General features: G+C 38.1%; 3 protein-coding genes and 1 pseudogene across 4 annotated transcripts; 1 reads left to right on the top strand and 3 right to left on the bottom strand.

The window, feature by feature from the left end:
• Nucleotides 1–3,671: 3,671 nt before the first annotated feature.
• On the bottom strand, nt 3,672–5,266 carry LOC140005030 (uncharacterized). The gene is made up of 3 exons (XM_072045099.1): nt 4,379–5,266; nt 4,160–4,243; nt 3,672–3,794 (listed from the first exon to the last, which is right to left on the bottom strand). Exons 1-3 carry the CDS (start codon nt 5,264–5,266, stop codon nt 3,672–3,674), a joined length of 1,095 nt encoding a protein of 364 aa, XP_071901200.1.
• Nucleotides 5,267–11,537: 6,271 nt separating this feature from the next.
• On the bottom strand, nt 11,538–14,371 carry LOC113738675 (acetylornithine aminotransferase, mitochondrial-like). The gene is made up of 3 exons (XM_072045522.1): nt 13,762–14,371; nt 12,841–13,275; nt 11,538–12,236 (listed from the first exon to the last, which is right to left on the bottom strand). Exons 1-3 carry the CDS (start codon nt 14,158–14,160, stop codon nt 11,697–11,699), a joined length of 1,374 nt encoding a protein of 457 aa, XP_071901623.1. The 5' UTR covers nt 14,161–14,371; the 3' UTR covers nt 11,538–11,696.
• Nucleotides 14,372–14,623: 252 nt separating this feature from the next.
• On the bottom strand, nt 14,624–17,049 carry LOC113738417 (F-box/LRR-repeat protein 14-like). Of its 2 annotated transcripts, none has more exons than XM_027265608.2 (2): nt 16,891–17,049; nt 14,624–16,231 (listed from the first exon to the last, which is right to left on the bottom strand). In XM_027265608.2, exon 2 carries the CDS (start codon nt 16,197–16,199, stop codon nt 14,793–14,795), a length of 1,407 nt encoding a protein of 468 aa, XP_027121409.1. In that variant the 5' UTR covers nt 16,200–16,231; nt 16,891–17,049; the 3' UTR covers nt 14,624–14,792. The 2 variants fall into 2 exon arrangements, with proteins under 2 accessions (XP_027121409.1, XP_071901622.1); XM_072045521.1 differs by having other exon boundaries at nt 16,824–17,045.
• A 2,796-nt stretch (nt 17,050–19,845) lies between these two features.
• On the top strand, nt 19,846–21,884 carry LOC113738712 (putative UPF0481 protein At3g02645; annotated as a pseudogene).
• The last annotated feature ends 711 nt before the right edge of the window (nt 21,885–22,595 follow it).

Raw genomic sequence — 22,595 nt, 5'->3', positions numbered from 1 at the left:
GAGCTTGTCCGTCATTAGTTGGGATCAGGGCTTTAAGGGCGTCATTAATTAAGCAAGAGTGCAGATGTTCTCGATGTCTTGTTTGGGGTGGTTAGGCTTTTGGGCGCAGCAAATTTCGTCAAACGCTGCATAAATGATAAAACCCAAATGTTTAATCGCCAATAGCAAAACTGTGTAGGCCTTTTAACTTCTTCAGCTCCACTTCCATTTTTTAGCGTGCTGAAAAGGAAAAGAAAAAAGACAACCACACGTGTACTCCTTTCTGTTATCGATTACTGGCATTTTTAGACGACTTCGTCGTCAGTTCTTTTGTTCTCTCTCTTTCTTGGCGAAATGAATGAAATCGGAAGTGGAGCTTGGGAAACTAGTAAGGGGTGTTTGTAAGTATGATTCCGTAGCATATAAACAGATAAAACATTTTAGAGCCAAATATCTGGGTTGGTTTATACACTCAGCATGGATCATTTGACATCATTGAAGATTTGCTACGAGGGGCGCACAGTCGCAGTCTCTAATGTCAAAATTGGCGCGGATGACGCCAGTTGCTGTAATTAGACACGGACGATTTGCTCCCCCTTCCCTCCAGTTTTCAATAGTACTGACATGGGCTGTATGAACAGTAAACTACAGTCTGCCTGCCTTTCCATCCGTGCATCAAATGGCATTCCCCCCATTCTATCCACAAAGAGCAAGAATGCAACTGTTCCTGAACGATATGATAATGTTTGTACAAATTGTTACTTCTTATTGTTAATTATTTATACAACTTCATAGTGAAAGTGTGATGATATTCAATCACCCAACGTCTGGAGGAGTTTGGGTGAAATTGAAGAGATGGTGGTGTTTAATAAATAATAAGGAGCATATGCAGTGGATGTGGAATGAGAAGAGCACAAATAAGGTGGCTGTGTGAACATTGTAGCTCTAACTCTTTCCCGATCGAGTCAGGAGGCTGGTGTTTGCTACAACGGTGTACCGGCTATACATGGAAAGTGAGAAATCAGGCGATCTCTCAACACAGGCCTGTTGTTGCTGTGGATACTGTTGCAGATGTGCTTGCTGTAGCTCAGGATGTAATTGCTAGCTGGAGAAGAATCCCTCCCACGGACAAAGTTGAACTGGGAAACGGAGATGGAACTTAGCTTTAGCCGGTAGTGGTTAGTGTGTACTTTAACAAGGAATTACTGATGTAAATTGAAGGTCTGCTATCTGATTGCATACGCTTGTTTTATTTCTGTCATCAATACTTTTTACTCACAATTTCTTCCACTTTATTATTCAATCCAACCCTCTCCTCCCACTTACAAAAAAAAAAATTTACGTAGAATAACAGATTATTCAGCAAGTGTTACAGTATTCAAGGGTAACGGTTGTCAGTTGTCACTGAACTGTACAGTATTCATGCCCCTTCCTATTTTTTTTTTTTTTTTTTCGCAGACGACAATTATTGTATAATTTAATCAATTCTACACTAAAGGGAGGGGACGGACCTAAGGAGATCTAGAAATAATCCGGAAGGGATTGAACCATCACCAGATCAAACGGATGCACAACACACTCGCTTGAATTTTTTAAAATAAATCACTTAAATGTGACATTTTAGCCCACCATGCCCTTTCGTATTCCCCCCTCCCGTCGATTAGCAACAGCTATGGCTAGCTCTGTGTGCTTCACAATAAGTAAGTTCAATGGCGTCCTCAGCGCTCAACGTCCACGTTTACTCCCCCACTGAAGGAATAGTATGGTAGTATCTTAATTAGTTTATTTTTATTTTTATTTTTACAATCCCTTGTGCCTTTACTTCCCCGAAACTCTCGTCCTAGTTGCCATCAATAATGTGTATTTTGAAAGGCATAATTTCACAAACCTCCCCTGAGGTTTATGACAATTTCACTCGGCTCCTCTCAACTTTTACAAATTACAATGACCTCCCTTGTCACAATAATATGACTATAATGACCTTTACTTAATAAGTAATTTATAGTATAATGAAATGAAATTAAAAAAGAAAAGAAAAAGAAATTTGACCTCGTCGACTATCCTATTTACAAATTATATCCTACTTACTGTCATTTTGTTCTCATCAATTAATCCCTTCCTTCTATAATTCGTTCTCAAATTACCACCGGCCATTACTTATAATAGCAGCCAATCACACCACAAGTGATTCCTCAAATTATACTATATATTCTTATTCTTCATTTCCTCTCTTTGAAATTGTCAAATCACAAATTTAACTGAGAGATTAGATTTAATGGTTGAAGTAAAATTCGATTTCATGGTCAAACTAAAAGGAGATGAAGAGGTGCACAATAATAATGCAATCATTGGCCAAAAAAGGAAGAGAGATTGAAATCGGTAAATTTGCTAATATGTCTATCATCCATCCAAAAATTTTTCTAATATGTTAATAAGTACATTTATATTTCTTTTTATGCTTGACAATTATTAGTTGTGGTTTCGCTATGGAGATAGAATTTGTTCCTTGTATTTAAGACGTTAATATGTTTAGAGATTTGATGGTAGGTTAGATTATTTTGTTTTGAGAAGGTATGGACAATAGATTTGAAATTTGGGGTGTGATTCGTTGTAAATAGAATTTTGATTCTTGGCAAAATGAATTTCTTGAAAATCTCTATAGTCATAATGATGCCTTTCCTTCTGTTAAACTTAATATGGGTTTGGATTGTAAATTATTTGAGATTATTTTTACTGTAGCACTTTTTGTGATGTGATGTATGTGAGATAAAAAGGTAATTGGGAAGATAAAAATGTGTATTGAAAATTGTAATGGTGATGTAAGCAAATATATTTGGACAAATAATCTCCTGTCCAAACACACGGTTTAGTTAATCCAATCCATGCTTAAATCTCCTCTAAGGATTTTCTTCAAAACCATAACGTGGCTTGTGTAGTAGGAGTTGAGCCACTTATATGGAATCAAATCATGTCATCCTATGTTAAAAATTATGCAAATACAAGAGCGGTTGATTTTGAGTTTGATCATTCCACAAAACCATATGATAAGAATATTTTTGAAGGATGGAATGAATCTTCATAACTAAATGCATGCTTTGGGAGAATCAATTTTATGACTATGATGATAAAATTACTTGAGTTTAGAATTTGACATTAGACTATTTGTTAAGTTAGTTTGTTAGTATAGTGAATTTGGTTAAGATATGGAAAAACGTAATTTGCAAAATAATTTCCGTTTTATTTTTATACAAAAAAGGTCGTTTAGGATTTTTTAAGAAAAAATATAACCTTTTGAGCCTATATTGTTATATAAATATTGAAAGCAAGGGAGTTAGGTGTAATTTAATAAACTTGAAGCTAGTTCTCTGAAATTATTACAAACGTCAGGGAGGCTTCTGAAATTATCCCATTTTGAAATTGTCACACTCGTCAATTCGTCATCCAAGCAGTACGTCCTTCCCAAGTCCCAAACCCAACCATCACTAATCGCTTTTACTCCTACCCCAGGACTTACTACTTTTATGCCTTTCCTGGGCTTATTCCGTACCCTTAAAAAAGTCATTGTACTGCTAGTCAGCTGCAGCAGCTAGAAAAGAGTAGAGTTGGCCCTAACACCCATTTCCGGTATTAAACAGTGGTGATTTGGAATCTGTAGCCCAGCGGCCAGTACTCAACACTTGAGCAATACCTCCTCATTTTATACCATGACCGGACGGGAAGCTGCATGAAATGCCGGGGTGAGAAGTCGGCCCCGGGCAGTTAACCGCTACACTAATACATGGTTCGAGGAGCTCCATATTCCCAGGTAGAGTTCCCTGCGAATGGGGAGGAGAACCAAGCATAGGTACACTATACTTGGCTAAGATTACACAGTATACAGAATAAAATTTGAAGTTTTGCTTCTATCTGACTTGAAGGGTTAGTTATTACAAGGTGTGTGTAAGCGTTCACATATGAACCTTCAATCGATCGAAAATTAGCAAAATACCAATGCTTAATTAAGAAATATTTGGACCGAATTAACGTGACTTTTTTTTTTTTTGGTTTTTTTGTCTTTTTGAGCAATAATATGTAAAATCAGAAATTGGGAAGGGTTGTTTGTTGGAAGAAACTAAGCTGGAATCTGTGAAATAGCACAACTAAGCCACACTTGAGTTCAATACCCCAATACTCTTCATACCGCGTAGATTTCATCCTGCGCAGTACACACAACAAAAAACTTGTACCATCTACGAGAACTAGACTTAGTAGAAGCCATCAGAATCTGCATGCATGAGCTAACAGCACTATCAGTAAGTTCAGAAACAGTAACGGAAAAAGGCTCTCACAGTAATCTACTGTGGTACTACTGATACTAGTACTAATATAGTAGTACTGCCAAACCATAAAGCTAAACAACCATGGAAGAAGCCCTAGTTTTGTTACTAAAACTGTCACCCAATTTCAAGTCCAGCTCCAAGTTCGCACTCCCTTTAGCTTCATTAGCCGGATTACAGCTGAAAAGATGAGCAACGGAAGTCACAACAGCACACTTCTGACTCTTGTTCATCTTCCGCCTAGCATGATTTGCCCATGTTTTCTTGACTTCAGAAGATGAAGACGAGGAGGTTGGTGAGGGCAAAGGTAAAACAGGTGGAATTTGAAAATTGGTCCTAGCTTTTGAACCTCTCAGCTTCCTAGCAGCAGCATCATAGGCACGAGCAGCCTCCTCAGCAGTATCAAAGGTTCCCAGCCAGTGGCGGCACCGCCCTATACGGTCACGTATCTCAGCTGACCACCTTCCCCAGGGCCTCTTCCTTACACCTCTATAGTTCTTTTGCACTCCACCAACTCCTCCTCCAAGTCTTCCCTTCTCAACCCCAGGCCTGAACAACTTCTCTGATCCGTCAGAGCTTCCATTGCATGCAGGGTATTTGTTAATGTTGCTATTCCCATAAAGAACATGCTCTCCAACAACCGCTGCAATTCCTTCAAGAACTGGCGGTTTGTTATCAGGTTTAACATCCCAATCATCCGCAACTGAAGGAGAAGGCCAAGATATCTCATTTGAGAGTCGAGTTTGGCTTTGTGGTTCAACAAAAATTGAGCTTGAAAATGGAGAAAATGAGAGCAAAGGTCCCGCATGGCCATTATATTGAGCACAGATTTGAGGAAGCAGTTTTTCATCAGTTGTTTCAAACAGTTGCAGTTTAGGAACGTAAGGGGCGCTTGGATTGAGGTAGGGATTGTTTATGTTCATTGTTGTAGGCTCAGGTTCTGATGAGCAGCCATAAGCGTATCTCGACATTTGAGAAAAAGTTGGAAAGACAGAACTTTAATGATACTAATGAAACTCGCAGTTCCACAATTTATACCCAGCGGGAATGAATAATTTAATTATTTAAGCATCGATGATCATCAAAAACTTTTAGATTTTGTTGAAGATTTTAGATATTCCTGTCCAATTCGATAAGACCACCATCTGTCAAGTGTATTTATTTTCTTTATTTTGCCCTGTACTCGTCCGTCCTTGGCAGAGGGGATATACTCTAGTCTATTTACCATTTACCCCTCTGGAATATTTTAGGGCTTATAGGAGCGGAAGATCTCAGCCCAAGCTACGTCTTGAGAAAACAACCACACACAATAAAAAAAAAAGTTTTTTTTGGGGGGGGGGGGGTGTTTGTACAAATATTATGGGCATACGATTGAAATACTATATAGTTATTGCATGACACAACAAAAAAAAAATTGTACTTTTCTTTCTTTGCATATTTGCATGTGCAAAAATGTTGCTATAAATCATCAAGTTATTACATAATTAACAAAATTTCTTAGACCAATTCGTTAAGCAAATGATCGGTTTTATCCCTGATTTTTGGCTGATTGAGTACATGGATCGATGTCTTTAGACATCAAAACAGGCTGCTAGGTGCATGAATTTTACACATGAAGGGGCGGACTAGGCAGCTGCGGCTGGCCGGTGAGGGACATAGAAGTCTTTAGATGAAGAGTTGTGGGTGTCAAGTGAGCGCAAGAATTAATATGAAGAAGAGAAGGGGGTGGGGATTTTAGGAGGTCAGAAAATCAAGTAGCCGATGGATTACGTGACTTGTAGTGGCAAAAAGCGTCACAGTGGCGTCAAGCCGAAAAGATTGTTTGACTGCATGGCTTTGATTGCCATGATTGCGCACCGCTTTAACCGCGGAAGAAATTGGGTGTTGCGGAAGTGCATTTCTGTAACCGTATGGTGCCATTCAAGAACCAATATGGAAGCTTGAGGACCCTGATGAAGTGGGATAAGGCTCCGTTCGATCCGATCATTTGCGTGCCTGAGACACATGAATGGTTTTGATCACATCAGTCTTCGAGGGCTTTGCGTGGTCTGGCTATTTGGTTTGGGTGAGGCAAAATATGGGTTTAACAGTGTCGATGATGGCCTTGTAAATTGTAATCTTTTTGGTGGGGTGCAGACCTTTTGCTGTTGGATTTGGCTTGGAGGGTCATTTGTCTTTGCAGGGATGATGATAGGGTTTAACTTCTAATCGAATCGCATTTGATGGTTCCATGTGAAATATTTGGGGATACGAATTTTTCAAAGATCACAGCAGCTTCTCTTGGTGGCATTAATTATTTCATAACGTCAGTTGTTCTTAGTTCCACGCAATTCTAGTTGGATCAAATCCCCTGCAACATGCAAAAGATTGAGATTAAAGAATTCTCGAATCAGTTGTGGTAGGTTTGGGTTTTAGCAGCATCTGACTCGTGAAAAACACTTGCTGGCATGGAGAAGTCCTCACTTTCTCATTTGATCAATAACTTCCTGGCATGTTGATCACAGATGGTTGGCCTGTCCCTTAGATGTCTAACGATAGACTTAAAAATAAAGCGAAACAAGGAAAATGTATAAAGGTAAGACAAAATATTAATTATTAGCGTGTCAAGTTAAATGGGACCTATCAACAAAAGCCCTTTGACAAATGATCAAATTAATACCTGAGATTTGAGTATGCTAATAAATTGGTCATCAAAGTTTTTCAAGTACAAGTTCTTGTCGTAACGTAAGCATCCCCCCTGACTACAGTCGGAAGCGCAGTAATAAAATAATTGGGGGGGGGGGGGGGGGGGGGGGAGGGATGGGGTCTTGCTGCTGCCTGGCTGCATTTCGTTGTCAATCTTTCTAACTCCCTCTTTTCACAGCCAAAATCGGCTTATTTCACGGAAGTAATTTCTCATTCTGGCCACTCCATCTCTTACGAGACATTTATTCATGATACGACATTCTCTTTTGCCATACGTGAAGTCTCCACTTCTCCACTTAAGCTTCTTTGCAATGATGATGAAACTGCAGCAATCTTAATTATAATCCGCTCCTGCACACTTTTTTTTTTTTTGTTAGAGTAAATTAATGCATCTCCAATTGCTGATGATGAAGTCGTAAATGGTCCGTGTCCCAATTAGTGAAGGGTAATCTTTCATATTATCCAACAATCAATAATACACTAGTATGTTGATAATTTTTCACAAAGGGCCCTAACGAACGTTGATACTGGCAAATTAGATATTGTGAGTTCACCTGCTTTAGACTTTTTATTGTTGGCCGTTTTAAGGCAAACCCTTTAAGGAAGAAGGGGAGGTGGCTCATCTTATCTTCATCATACGGTAGTATATGATAATTTAAAGAAACATTCGCTGGGAACAGAAAGAAGAGAATGTCTGTCTATGTCTTCCACAGCACGCTCTCTGATCACGCACCCAAATGATTTTTCTCAAAAAAGATGAAACTAAAGAGTTCTCCAAGACCAAGAAGGGTTGCAGTGTTGGAGCATGCAATCGAGAAGATTTTAGTGTTCTGCGCAGTAAAAGACACTAATTGGACCGAGAGCTGGACCATGGTTTTGTTTCCCAGAGCCCCAATCCTCCTTGCAGCTTTGGAATTTGAGAAAGATATTAGAAACTCAAGAAACCCAAAAGAAAGGCAGAAGAGACAATAATGAACGTATGCCCATTATGATCTCTTTATGAGATCTGTAAAAAGTTCGGTTGTACGCGCATGTTATGTTATTATGCGTCAGTGGGACTCAATTTTTGCCAAGCTCAGGGTTCATTATTCATGGGGAATTGCAAGCTTGCCTAATGTTTTTGTTTTTCGATTTTCTTGTAGGTCTCTTTTGGGTTTTTTTTTTTTTTTTTAAAAATTTTTGAAATTAGTTAATTAAACCTAATCCTAAATTTAATCCCAAAAACCGGACTTTTGGGATTATTTGATGCTGCACTTTTTTAAATGTTCTTTAATTTGTGCCCACATCACTTTTCCTTCAATTTTTTTTCTGGTATTAATTATTGATGTATTGCCGCATCGGTGTTGATTAAGGTAAAAAAAGAGAAGATGTTTAGAGGTCAAACGGGAAATTAATAGTAATAATTCTTGAGCTGCGCAAACGGTGAATAATCTGAAATCCTTTATTTCACTTCTATTTACCGGACATCCTGGTTAAGACCCAAGTTCAAGAGTCAAGACCCTTCGCTTCGACCAACTAATTTCATGGTCAATGCTGGGAGGAGTGTCGAATTTATCATCAATTTGGAATAGTGCGATGTAAACCTCGTTTAATCCTTTTATATGTGGGGATAATTCTTTGGAACGTGACTATGAAGGCCATTCATGAAAATGTCCCATCTGCCAATACAGTTTTGCCCTTAACATTCAGCCCAATTACATGGCCCATAGATGAGATTTTCTTTTTCTTTTTTTTTTTTGGAGGGTGGATCCTGAGTTCATTTGTTTTAGGATTAACCAACGCAAACAATTGTGTTAGTAGCTTCCATTATCTCATTACTCTGACCACCAGAAACTCAATGCTTATTTATTCCATGTGCTTAAAGTAAAAGTTCTAAAAGGTTTGGTTAATTAACCAAAACAATTTACAGTTTTAGTACAAATTAGGCTAGAAAGCTAGGGATGACAACGGGACGGGGGATCCCTACCCGGTTGCCAAAAAACTTCCCCATCCCCATCCCCCGCCTTCTTCCTCCTAGCCCCTGCCCCTGCCCCGCCCCGTCTTGCCCCATTTCCCCTGCAAGTATCCGCGAGTGATGATTTGATTTTTTTTCTAGAAGGCTTTATTCAATATATCAAACCTAAATTCAAAAAATAAAATAAAATTTGGAGTTGAAAAAAAATGAAAAAAGAAAAATGAAACAAGAAAAGTGTTGACATAAAACACCAAAAAAAAAAAAAAAAGAAACTCAATTGGATTGAATCGATAACATTTGGGAATACTCATCAAATGCGTAACATACTTGTACTAAATATCAACTAGGAATTTGGATAGAAATGAGATAAAAGTTATATTTAGTTGCCAAATATTCTAAATTTATTATTATTTATTTATATAATATATAACATTTATTTATATTAATAAATTGAAGCGGGAGACAAGGAAAGGAATATCCTCGCCCCCGCCCCATTTAAAAAGGAGGGAGAAAAATTCCCCCCGTCCTCACCCCCACCCCCGCCCCATTACTCCCTCACGGGGCGGGCACCCGCAAGCACCCATCCCTATTGCCATCCCTATGGAAAGTGGACTTCCTAAGAGCGCATACTTGGCAAATTAATTTTCTATATGTTGTATTGAATGTGTATAAGATCTCTTGATACATACAAATTTTTTTCTCAAATTAACAAACTTAATATTGTATGTATCAAGAGATGTTCATATATCATCTCTTTATACATAACAACTAGGACTGTCAATGGGGCTGGGTTAGCCCGAACTCGGCTCGTTTGGCCTAATAAAAAGTCCGATAAACCCGACTTTTTAGTGAGCTGGTCTGAGTTTGAACCTAAAAATTAGGTCCGAATTAAATATGAGCCGAGTTTGGATCTTATTAGGCTCAAACTCGATATAGGCCCGACCCTTTAATTACCTATATATATATAATATTTATATTTTGATATTATATATAATTATATATCCAAATATAGTATTACTAAATACTAAATATATATAAATTACAAAATACAAATATACATCTGAAGACTCTTCTATGAGTTTTTTGGAGAGTCAATATTTGTAATGCATAACTGAATTTCTAACTTTTCTTATTAGTTGAGTAAATTTTTTTATTGGCATAATATTGGTTGATTTTTTTTTTTTTGGTCTATAAACACAAATCATCAAGCATGTTTGGATTCAAATCAAAAGGTTATAAAAAAGTTCCAACTTTTAAAGATGTACTGACATATAACCGCATGTTTTATTATTATTTTTCATGTATTTTGAACGAATTAAATATAAATATTGTTGAAAATTTTTTGGTTTATATACTTTTTAAGAACTATTATTTGTTAATGTTTAGTTTTAATACTGTAATTTTGTAAATGTTAAATTAGTTTTATAACTTAATAGTTATAGTAATTATATTAAGAAAATTAAGGAGTAATAAGTGAGATTGGGCTAAACCTGAATAAGGCTCACAACCCGGAATATTATGTAAGCTGAGTATGAGTTTCACATTTATTAATTCGAAACCCGAAAATAATATAAATTAAATGAGTTGAGTTCGAGCTTGTGAAAGCTTGGCTTATTAGGTCCTATTGACGGGCCTAATAACAATTCATCTCTTGATACATAACAATTTTTATTTTGACTCTGATTCCGAATTGCATGCCCTCGAACATTCTTCAGTTTATCCAGAAATCTTTTTGTTACAATAGAGCTATTCCTACAAGTATACATTTCCATGCAGTCACGGCTGGTTGCTGATGTTAGACATGGAGAATAATGACTCGAACGATTGTTTTCAATGGAAACATCAACTGCCACCCTGGGCAGGATTATCCATGAAATACAACTGCAACTTGTCGCAGTCGGCAAACGATCCAAGTTGCATAGTTATGGGTGGCATTCACTCGAGGACACGAGGCATGTCTAAGATTTTGCAGGCCAGGTGACAACAACTGGACTGAGCAAGCTTTTGACGAAGACTGTGACGATTGAGCATACGTCCTTCGGCTTTCCTGTTGCATCATGTGAAGGTAACCTATATTGCTTTCCCACACTTTCCGATGAACTGATGATTCTAGATTTTGATGGTTTCTCCATTGTTACCACACCTGTTGGTGTTGAGGAGTTGCCCGAAGCAAAGATGTATTGTGGAGTCATGCTCAGAGCTTTTTTATTTTTTGTTTTTGGTGTAAATATATGTTACAAGGGACCAGATGGCAAGATCAGCATCAGAGATATCGATTGATCTGGGAGATGTGGTTTCTGCACCTTTCCCAGAACGGATCAAGAAACGGGTAGGCACTGTTTGGTTAATGCCCAGCGTTTATTCCAATTTACGCTGTGAATCACGCGTCCGTATTCATGTATTTCATGGTGCAAAATGTGTTTTCTGAGGTTTTGCGCAATACAAGAGGATTTTGGTCTACACTTGGATTTGGCTCCCCCATTTTGCCCTCCAATTTGCCTTTTTCTTTTTTGTTTCAATTTGTACTGTTATCAGATTAGGTGTGATAAGGAAGTGGTGGGCAGGAAATGAGTATAACTAATGGAGTGGAGGGGCCAAGCCCAAGTCCTAACTACAGCATCGCGACATATTTGGATTTCACAACCACTACAGGCAACTGATACAAGACAGTGGCAAGCGTATATTACCACACCGACAGGGCTCCATTAGCCATACACAAGCCAGCATCTAACAAATAACTTAAAGCTCTCATCAGTTTCTAGCTACTTCAATTCAATTCCATCAAGAGCTGGCAGACAATCGAGCAAGACTTCGGCAGCAGTGTCTAGTTCTTGCTCTGATATAACTAATGGAGGGACAAGCCTAACGACATTGCCTTTCCCTGCAGTGAGTATGAGAAGACCAGATTGTCGACATGCATCAACAAGTGGTGAGGCTGATACGTCCAGCTCTATGCCGATGATAAGCCCTAAGCCCCGTACCTCTTTCACATGTGCATTTCCCCCTAATTTCTTAACTAACCACTCTTTAAAATATTTGCCTTTCTTGGAGACACTGGCCAAAAACCCAGGTTTTGAGATTTTATCCAGCACAGCAATTGCAGCACTGCAGACAAGAGGATTGCCAGCAAAAGTGCTACCATGATCTCCAAAATTAATGCTCCCAGCAACTCTTTCAGATGTTAGCACAGCCCCAATTGGTAGACCGCCAGCAAGGGGTTTGGCAAGAGTCATCATATCTGGATATATGCCATAAGCTTCATGAGCCCAAAGATAACCAGCCCTTCCTAGGCCGCATTGAACCTGGAAGAGAGCGAAAGCACTAGGTGTCACTCTTTACACCAAGAAGTAATCAAATGAGTACATTCAGCACTGATGTTTAGTGGCCGTATCTTTCAAACTTTTCAGAATTAATTTACCGTGTAATGGGTTAGGGATAAGTATCCAATTGTAGTAATTGAGAATTTGCACTAGGAACCACATCAGATGGAGGAGTTCAATAAATTAACAAGCAGGAGAGCTTCTTATCTAAATTGAACACAGGAAACATACTATCACACCATTTTTCCATATCTTAAATCCCAATTTTTGACTGTTTCATAGGCTTCCCATAATCTAAGCATCAACAATTGTCAAGTAACTCCTTTAATGAAAATCCAAGACATATAAAAGCAAAAAGATAAACGTGAAATAACCACCCAGAGTTAGCTACAGGATGGGATATCTGAATTGCACCTATGCACACTATTAAGACACACTGTGAAATTTGGACTTTCTAATCTCTTGCCCCTGCTTCTCGCCAAAAAATGGCTCTTGTATCTCACTTAGTATTCAATGTTGCTTGTGCCCAAATGCATGTTTTAATAATAATAAAAGAAAAGCTATAATTTCCTGAGACACTAATTACCTCATCAAAAACAAGAAGAGCCCCAGCACTGTCACAGGCTGTACGCAATGCCTTTAAAAACTCCTTTGTGGCACTGTATATACCACCTTCACCCTGGATAGGTTCTACAAAAACAGCTGCAATCTTGCCACTACTTATCAGCTTTGTTGCTGCTTGGGTATCACCATATTCCAAAAAGCTGACTCCAGGCATCAGTGGTTCAAAAGGAATTCGATAATGTTCCTTGCTTGTTAAAGCAAGAGCTCCCATAGTCCTTCCATGGAAGCAGTTGCTGAAGGCTATGAACTCCACAGGTGGCTGTTCTTCGCTCGGGTGCAAAGATCTCTGAAATTTCCTTGCAAATTTTATTGCAGCTTCATTTGCTTCCGTGCCAGAGTTCGTAAAGAAAACACGATCAGCAAATGAGCTAGCAACCAAACGCTTGGCAAGTTCAACCTGAAAATTTTCAATAGGTTCAGTAACATTTGTTTTTGCACATAACAAAAGCGAGAGAGAAATGTCGAACACAAGCGAGTTTTAGTTTCAAGATTGAACCGAACAACCATTACCATCTTACCTTCCAGGGTTCGCCAAACAATCAAATTCACTACTCCAGGAAGTCCTAGAACACTTACAACTAAACTAATTGAAGCACATGCTCTTAATTTCCAACATACTACGTTCTACTACTTTCTTTTTCCTCTCCCACAATCCACATCAATTTTAAACCTCCAACACATTCCAAATCAAATTAAAAGACCTTCAAAATCACAGGGAAAAAAAATTGCCATATCAATCACTTCTAATTAAGAGAATCCATTTTTCAAGTAGAATTTCATTTGCTTATGAAACACCACTTCTTAATAAAGTCACATCATAAACATAAGTAGAAGCTTAAAAAGTTTAAAAAAAAAAAAAAAAAGAAGAAGAAGAAAACTTCACCTGTGGAACTGAGTAATATATATTGCTGACATGGGTAAGGGTGTTAGCTTGCTCAGTAAGCGCCCGCAGCCAATCAGGATCACCATGGCCAAGTGCATTAACGGCAATCCCAGAGCTCAAATCCAAATACTCTCGACCTTCAACGTCATACAATTTACAACCTTTGCCGCTGGAGAACACAACAGGTGCTCTAGCATAGGTCCCCACCAAAACCCTTTTCTCCTCCTCTATAGTCTCTTTAGCCCTTTGAGCATTTTGTCTTAAAGCTGGCGGCTTGGATGAGCCAGAATCTGGTTCTCGGACGTCCACGTTAAGGCAGGCTAATGGGGACAAAACTTGACGGTTAGAATGGCGAAAACTAATTGAGTTGATGGAGGAGAGATGAATGGAGCTGCTCATGGTTTTATTTTAGGGTTTTGAAATTAGTGGGATTGGGCTATGGAGGCTCGGATTTTGATGGAGAATTCGGGACGAAGAGCAGAGGGGCGGGCGAAGGTTTGTTCTGGATTTGATCGAGTCGACGTCACCACTGTTAAGACGTGTTTTGGCTACTGTGTTGTAATCACGACTTCTGGTCCAACATTCCTTCATAAAGAAGACCATTTTCAATTTGGTTTTTTGTCAGAAATGGGGGAATAAGGAGCAAAATTTTAAGCTGCTGTTTTCCCCCAATGCCCCCCTTCTCCCTTTTATTTTTAAATATTTATTTATTTTTAAATAATTGATTTTGTAATTTAATATATGTGAGATAAAAAAATTAAAAATATTAAAAAAGTGGATTGAGAAATGTGTTTATCATGCAAACGAAATATTATTTAACAAAAAAAAAAAAAAAGAGATATCCAAACACATACTCCCCTCATTCCAAAACAACTATGATACATCCAACTGTGGATATAGCCATTACACTTGCAAACTTCAAATATACAAATCTGTCATGATAGATACCATGATGGCACACAAACACACCCACACTTAATGGATGAGGAGCAAAGAAACAGTAGAATGATATATAATTTACTCCTAAAGATTTATGAGTACATCCATGATAAGTCCTGCCTGAAATTCACAGACTTTGCAGCTCCTTGGACACCTCGTTCGGATATCTGAGGACAATCTTCCACAACTAACATTTCCAGTTTACATGCTCCAACAAGTGGCTTCAATCCGTCATCAGTAACACCCAAACACTTACTGAGCCGTAAAACACGCAATTGCAGGAATTGGCCTACGAGCTGTAGCCCCTCATCTGTAACTTCTTGGCATCCCACAAGCTCCAGGATCTCGAGGTGCTTTGCTGAACGAAGAGCTTCCATACCAAAATCATTCACAGAGTACACATGATCCAGAGCAAGTTCCCTGATTGGGCACATTTGTATGAGAGCAAGGATTCCATCCAAAGTAAACGAGGACAATGAAGGAAACTCCCCATCTGAGAAAGACAACCTAACTGAATCCAGCTGTGAACAATTCTCAGCCAATGCCTTTAAGCTCTCATCAGTTAATCTCAATGGATTGTTCATCAAAAGGGGAAGTGAAAAATCTGAAGGCACTCGAAGTGATATGCATCGAAGATTTTTTGATTTGTGTGCCAAACAAACAATGTCAGCATCCCTCAAGCCAACACACATGTCCAAGTGAATCTTTTCCAGGTTACTGCACTTCCCCAAGACACATGCAAGCCCCCTTCCAGGGCTGATGATGCAGTTCACCAAACTTAGCTCCAACATGCTACTACAAGGGATCCATTGCTTTTGCCACCGATCTATGGCCAACCGATCGTAAAACTTCATGTATCTGTAGTTTGCATCAACCTCAAACTGTAGCTGCTTTAATTTCCGCCAACTTGGTCCAAGCTTAATCAGGTCACCTTCTCCAATTGCTCTACAATTTTTAATACAAAGATCTTCAAGAGTTTCAAGCTTGCCTAAATACTCCAACCATTCAACGCTGCTTATGTTAAGGCATCGAACAAGGTGAAGCACTGCAAGCTTTTTGCAACCCATGACAAGAGATAATATCCCACAACCAGTTACTCTTGGGGCAAAATTCAGCTTGAGTGCTGAAAGTTTAGAACAAGAAGCCAGGGAACTTAGACCAGCATCGGTAATAAAGGTACAGTAACTTAAGGTTAGATCCTTTAGCAAAGAACAGTTACTGGAAAGGACTCCAAGCCCTTGATCATCCAACTGTTTTCCTAATTTGGACATCCAACCAGAGTAAATGATCTCCACCCTTTCCAAGTACGGAAACCTGTTGCAGACAGAAGCCAAGGATTCTGTGGCAGGATCCAATCCACATCCAACCCGGATAAATTTTCGTTGTTCACTATCCACTTTGTGAAGGCGCCTACAAGTTAGTGATACAGAGTTTCTATCTGCGGTCTTCTTTATCCTGTCCAAGATCTCCCAAAGTAATTGATCAGGCAGATAATCCATTGCTACCACACGCCTCTTCGATTAGGTTTGATCTGAAACAGAGATATTATCCATGACAAATTTTTTTTTTAAAAAAGAAAAGAAAAGAAAAGAAAAGATGGCCAATTTGCCGATAAATAAATTCAAATCAATGCCAGAACTCATCAGGGACACAAAAATCAAATATCACAAAAAAAATCACAAACAACTGGATCAAAGCAACATACTAGGTGATTGGTACTCAAATTAATCGTCCAAAATCCCTTTACGAGTTACAATCATAGCTAAATCCAAGGAGACTATTAGAGCCACTTTACACTAACTTAAGAAATAAAATAGTAAACCGAACCCCAACATACTACGTAGAACGATAGAGCGCCCCCACCCCAAACCAGAAAAAGCGGCGCGGGAGGAATAATCATAGTATCCCAAAAGGGCGCACTTGGAAGAATCCCTCCAAAAGTTTTACAGCCAACAGATGAAGGACGAAGTGATTCAATTCTTTTCTGATACACGTAAACCCCAACTTAGCAGAGGTTAACATTGTTGCAAATCTCAATCAAATAAAATGCAGACCATGAGTGCATACAACCCAAAATTCTGGGATTTTTTTTCCCTTTAGTTTCAGATATCGAGAAGATCAACCTGCAAATCAGAACACTAAGAATCCACGAGACAAAGGTAGGCTGGATAGAAAGGCATTCAGATGTACCTGGAATTGGTGATGACAAAAGTGTAACTGAAATTCCTGTTATTGTAATGTGATTATGGTACTGTCTAGGACTAGGGAAAAAAATGGAGAAGACGAGTACTGTAGATATATTTTGGGCTTCAGCACAGATATTTTCAGAGCGGATCTGCTACAAGAATCTCCTTCCTTTTTAGAAGACATCCACGGCAAGTAAGTGTTGGAAGTTTCATGGAAGCAGGCCCACAGGCCAACTTGCTCGACTAGAACAGGCCCTTTCATTCATTAGCTTTTGGACCTACTTTAAACCGGTTAAAATGAAATATTATAGGTATTAGTTTTTTCGAAAAAATGATGATATTAACTTTGATATGTCTTTGAATGCAACGAGAATAATAATTGTAAGAGTGTACATATATTGTTTTAAAGTTAAGTTTAAATAAAATATACTAACAAATACTCATTAAGTAACTATGAGAAAAAAAAATTTCTCATTTCACTTTTTTTGAAATCTTAATAGTATTATCACTTTGGTTTTGGTGGGTCTTCCTCATCCAATAATTCAATAAATCCGAGGTAAAAGCTTTATAACGTTTCAATTCCTAGCTGAATGTCTGGTTTATAAAGTTACTTCCTCTGTCCCATTTTGATAGTTCTAGTTTTTTTTTTCTCACAGTTTAAGAAAAAAGTAATTAACTTTGTTGGAAAAACAAATTTAGATTGCTATTTTCTTAAAATACCCTTACAATAAATAAAGTTGGCTTTTCATATATCAATATGTTTTGAAAAATCTAAATGCATTAAATAGAGTAGGTTATTTTAAATACTAACAATCTATATTAAATAAGGTAGTTTATAGTAATAACAACTTACATCGAATAAGAGTATTTTAGAGAAATTAAAAGATATCTACATTCTTCAATTGGAAAGTGGATTACAATTTGGGACAGACAAAAAAGAAAAACAGGACTATTAAAGTGGGACGGAGGGAGTATTAATTTTAAAGATCATATCCAATGCCGAGTTTAAAGATGAAGAAATGCATAGGTTTTGTGTAATATGAACTGCACATGACTGCCCCCGGGGCTAGACCATCTGGTCTTGAGCTTCTTCCGGAACTCCAAGGTCAAGTGGTTGAATCCCACTTAACTCCCGGTGGGCTTGGGGTGGCGGTGTACTTGGGCGCAGGGGATTAGTCGGGCCGCCTTCGGGTCTTGACCCGGACACCCCTGTGTCTGACAAAAAAAAAAAAAAAAACTGCACATGACTAGTGACTACTACTAAACGAGGAAAAGAGAGTTATCTTGCTAGTTGCTACTTCTGGAGGAAAAGATAGTAGTAATCTTTTGGCTTCTTGTAATATAATTTATAGATACTCTACCGTTCTAGCTAGGAACAACCATTGTGAATTTTGTTTGCCAAATTAAAGGGGATAAATTCTTTAGAGGTTTGGAGGCATACTACATTAAAATTATAGATTAATCTTTCCTACACTGACAGCGTTGGATGAATGACAACTATATATGTAAAATTTGAATTTAATATTTAACTTTTGCATATATGTTATGAATCCAACGGTGATAGTGTATACACTGTCAGTGTATATAGTATTTGCTGTAAAATTATTATGCATGTCATCGGATGAAAGACTTGGTACTTGCCTTAGATTTGCAAAACAACGAGTAATCAAAGAGCACCATTAATTAGAAAGTTTTGATAATCTCAGGTAGTTGAATTAATGTGGCACACGAGTTTGTAGTCTTGTATTTTGAGAATGGAGAGGAGGCCAAAAGAGGAATTATGCCCCTTTCATCCATGCAATGTTGTTTGGAACGAGCTCATGCTATCTTAAGCGCAAAACTTGGACCAAGTTATCTCCCAAGTCCTAACCTATTGATGATCTTGCATTGCTACAGGATCAATATAACAATGCACCTCTCTAGTTTATGATTAAGTTGGGACATTTGACGTGTGTAAATAATTTATGCTGTGATATATAACAGCCTCGTTTGAGTTTAGAGCTAAATGCTGTATTGATAATGAAAGATGGCCTACCTAGTCAAAAAACCAAAGAGAAAACCAAATATAGAGCCGCCCACCCTGTTAATATTCGACGTTGTCAAACTCGAATGAAGAATTTGAAGGAAAAAAAAAAAACTTTCATGTAGACCTTATTAAGAAGGTAGATAAGTACCAAAAACCAGGGATTTACGTTTAATTGATGACGAATTAAATTCTTGGTAATTAAACCACACTGCAGGGATGATTAGATTGAATGGTAAGATAAAAAAAGTTATAAATAGGAGATATTAGGTTTAAAACCTTCCACTTAGAAAAAAGAAAAAAAGAAAGAAAAACCCGCATTGCTCTTGCTAAAACGTAAAAATAAACGGGTAGAACCTGGATTTTGATTAGACGAGTATTTTGACCAAACCTTTTTTCTCGTTTTCCTTTTAACTTCTAGATGGAGATATTTAATTAAGTATACCAAACGAAAAGAAAAATCATACACACATGTGAGATTATAAAAGAATTGCCACGTTCAAGATTACTAAGCATGTGTGCATAAATACATGGTGAAGGTCGGTCAATGGGCTGTTGGGGTAATTATCAGGACCAAATTTTTTGACCTTGTTTTCTTCAACAAATTTATGTAATCTTCCATGCATGATGAGGGTGAGAATGGGGACTAAGAAACTACAGTCCCTAACTCCCTATCAATGGATATATTCCTGTGACTCAATACCTATTCTTCTTCTCTTCATCTAAAAGTGCGAAAGAAAAACTGATAAATGAACATAGATTATATTGATATTTGGTTAACAGTAGAAGTTCTAACCCAACCTCGAAAGTTTACGCGCGTTGCGTTTGCTGGCTTTCTCCAACATAGAAAGACGTCTTGACATCGACAGTCCATCAACCTGAGAAACAGTGAGCCAATTAGATGAAGGGCTGACTAAAGAAACTATTATCGGCACTGTGAGTTATGACCAAACAAGTGGAATTGCTATATTTGCTCACATGGATATGCTTGTTCCTCCTCGTGTTGTCTAATTAATTGCTAGTTCTCCTCTTAGAAGCAATCAAATTTGGGATAAGAATGGGAAGTCAGAAGTGGGAATGGCCGTACTCTAATAGTCCATGAAATCATAATCTCCTCTTTTTCTTCTTGCTTTCCATTTTTCGAACGGCAATTAAATACTTCCTCCTCTTGGCTATACGATGAGCCAATTTACTACAACCAAGTACACCTTCTCCAATATTCCAATGAACATGGATTCAACCTTGAAGTCCACTTTCGATGAAAATGGTTGGGTTGTTAGAATCAGTCGAAAACTGGACGAAGAGCTTGGAGAAGAAATTGAAATCCCTGTTAGCATCTTTAATGTCCCTAAAACCCTTTTGAATAGCCATCCCATTTCCTATATACCCCAGCAAATTGCCGTTGGCCCGTACCACTATTTTAGTCCCGAGCACTATGAAATGGAGAGATACAAGGTTGCAGCAGCTAAGAAAATTCAGAAAGAGAACCAAAATCTCAAGTTTCATCATGTCGTTGACCAGTTCAAGAAGCACGAGCAAAGGATTCGGGCTCACTATCACAGATACCTCAATCTCAATGGTGAAACTTTAGCTTGGATGATGGCTGTGGATGCTTCTTTCTTGCTTGAGTTCCTGAGAATCTATGCTGTGAAAGAAAGTGAGGTATTGACTCGAAGCTCTTCGAGCATGTCACATTTTATCGATGTTGCAGGCAAAAAGTCAGCTCATAATGCTATCCTTAGAGATATTGTGATGCTAGAGAATCAAATTCCACTCTTCCTGTTGAGAAAGGTGTTAGAGTTCCAACTTTCATCACTAGACTTGGCGGATGAGCTGCTGATTTCGATGCTGACCGGGTTCTACGACGAGATTTCTCCATTTAAGTGTATTGAAGAATCGCCAATTCTTGAAGTCATGACAAAGAGTGCTCATTTGCTAGACTTCGTGTACCATACCATCGTGCCCAAATTTGAAGGACCATCTGGGAAGCAGAAGTTGACCAAGAACATGATGAAGTCAAGGAGGGTGAAGAACATTCCTCCCAGAAATCGAGCCATGTCAAAAAACTTCTTGACATGGTGTGGAACGCACTCTCTAAGTTGGATTGCGGTCCGGTACGAATGATTAAAAGTATTTTGCTCTCAAAACCGATTGAAGTTATCTTGAAGTTGCCTTGGACGATTATCTCTAACTTTCCAGGGGTAAGATTGTTGAAACAACCTATCGAAAACTTGTTCTTCCCTCTAAATAAAGAAGAGGGCAAAGCAGAAAATGAAAATTCTAAAGCTGGAGAAAAGTTTGAAAAACCTCCATTGGTGGAGGAAATAATTATTCCATCAGTCACTGAACTTTCTAAGGCTGGGGTTCGATTTGTTCCAACTCATGCAGGCATTTCAAGCATCGACTTTGATGTTAAAACAAAGACTTTTTATCTCCCTGTGGTTTGTTTAGACGTTAACTCGGAAGTGGTTTTGAGAAACTTGGTGGCCTATGAAGCGTGCAATGGCTCAGGGCCATTGGTTTTTGGCTCAGGGCCATTGGTTTTTACTCGGTATACAGAATTGATGAATGGGATTATTGACACTGGAGAGGACGTCAAGTTTCTCAGAGAAAAAGGTATAATTGTGAACCATTTGAAGAGGGATGAAGAAGTGGCGAAACTGTGGAATGGCATGAGCAGATCTATCAGATTGACGAAGGTGGAGCTTTTGGATAAAGCCATTGGAGATGTGAACAAGTATTACAATGGAAAGTTCATAGTAAAATTCAAGAAATTCGTGACAAGATATGTCTTTGAGTCATGGAAAGTTTTAACATTTTTTGCTGCAATTCTGATGTTGCTATTGATGTCTGTACAAGCGTTTTGCTCTGTCTATAGCTGTCCTCGAATATTCAATCGGGTCCAAAACTTTCAGTGGTTAGCCCTAATGATGTATGGTTGTTGAGAAAGATTGAAGAATTGAAAATTAGTGTGATCTGTTTGCCAAGAAATAAGGATAAAGATTGATGCCATTCCTCTACCATTTTTCGATTGTTTTATGAAAATGTGGGTCTGTAGCCATGTTCATTTAGTTTTGGATGCTGACTTGCTGTTTGTAGCCGGTTGATGCAAGTATGATACTTTGCACTGGTTCTTTTTGATAGGCCAAGCAGCAATCACAATGATTAGAGTAATACAACCAATAAGTTAATCTATAAATTGCAAGAATTATAGTAATACGAAAATAACATAAATGTACATATAAATAGTGGGAGAACAAATTTATATGTAATAAAATTTAAATTCATAACCTTTAATTCTTGAGATACGCGTTATAATCATAGATTACCTGTAAAAGCATGAAGGCTATTGGCGTATAAGAGCACTCCTCCCTCCTCTTCTTCTATTTTTTTTTTTTCCATGCCCCCCTCTTTTACAACATGCTATATGTGCATTTTTCTTAATTTAATACTTTATCAGAAAGAAATAATTTGGGAAAAACATGATTACATGTCAAATTCAAAATTTTTAAACATCAACAATTCAATATATTACGTTCCATCGTCTTATTCTGTGAACTAGATGATAAGGCAATAATGGAAATGGATTGATATTATCATTCTTTCACCTGAACGCTTAGAAAGAGAGAGGGTGGACTAGCAAAAGGATTGCCTAACCAATTCAGCTAGTTCAGTAGGCCACTAGA

This window comes from Coffea arabica, chromosome 4c (assembly GCF_036785885.1).
Source record: "Coffea arabica cultivar ET-39 chromosome 4c, Coffea Arabica ET-39 HiFi, whole genome shotgun sequence".
Classification (NCBI taxonomy): Eukaryota; Viridiplantae; Streptophyta; class Magnoliopsida; order Gentianales; family Rubiaceae; genus Coffea; species Coffea arabica.
Note: the sequence above shows the minus strand (reverse complement) of the source record. Positions and strands in the feature narration are given on the sequence as shown.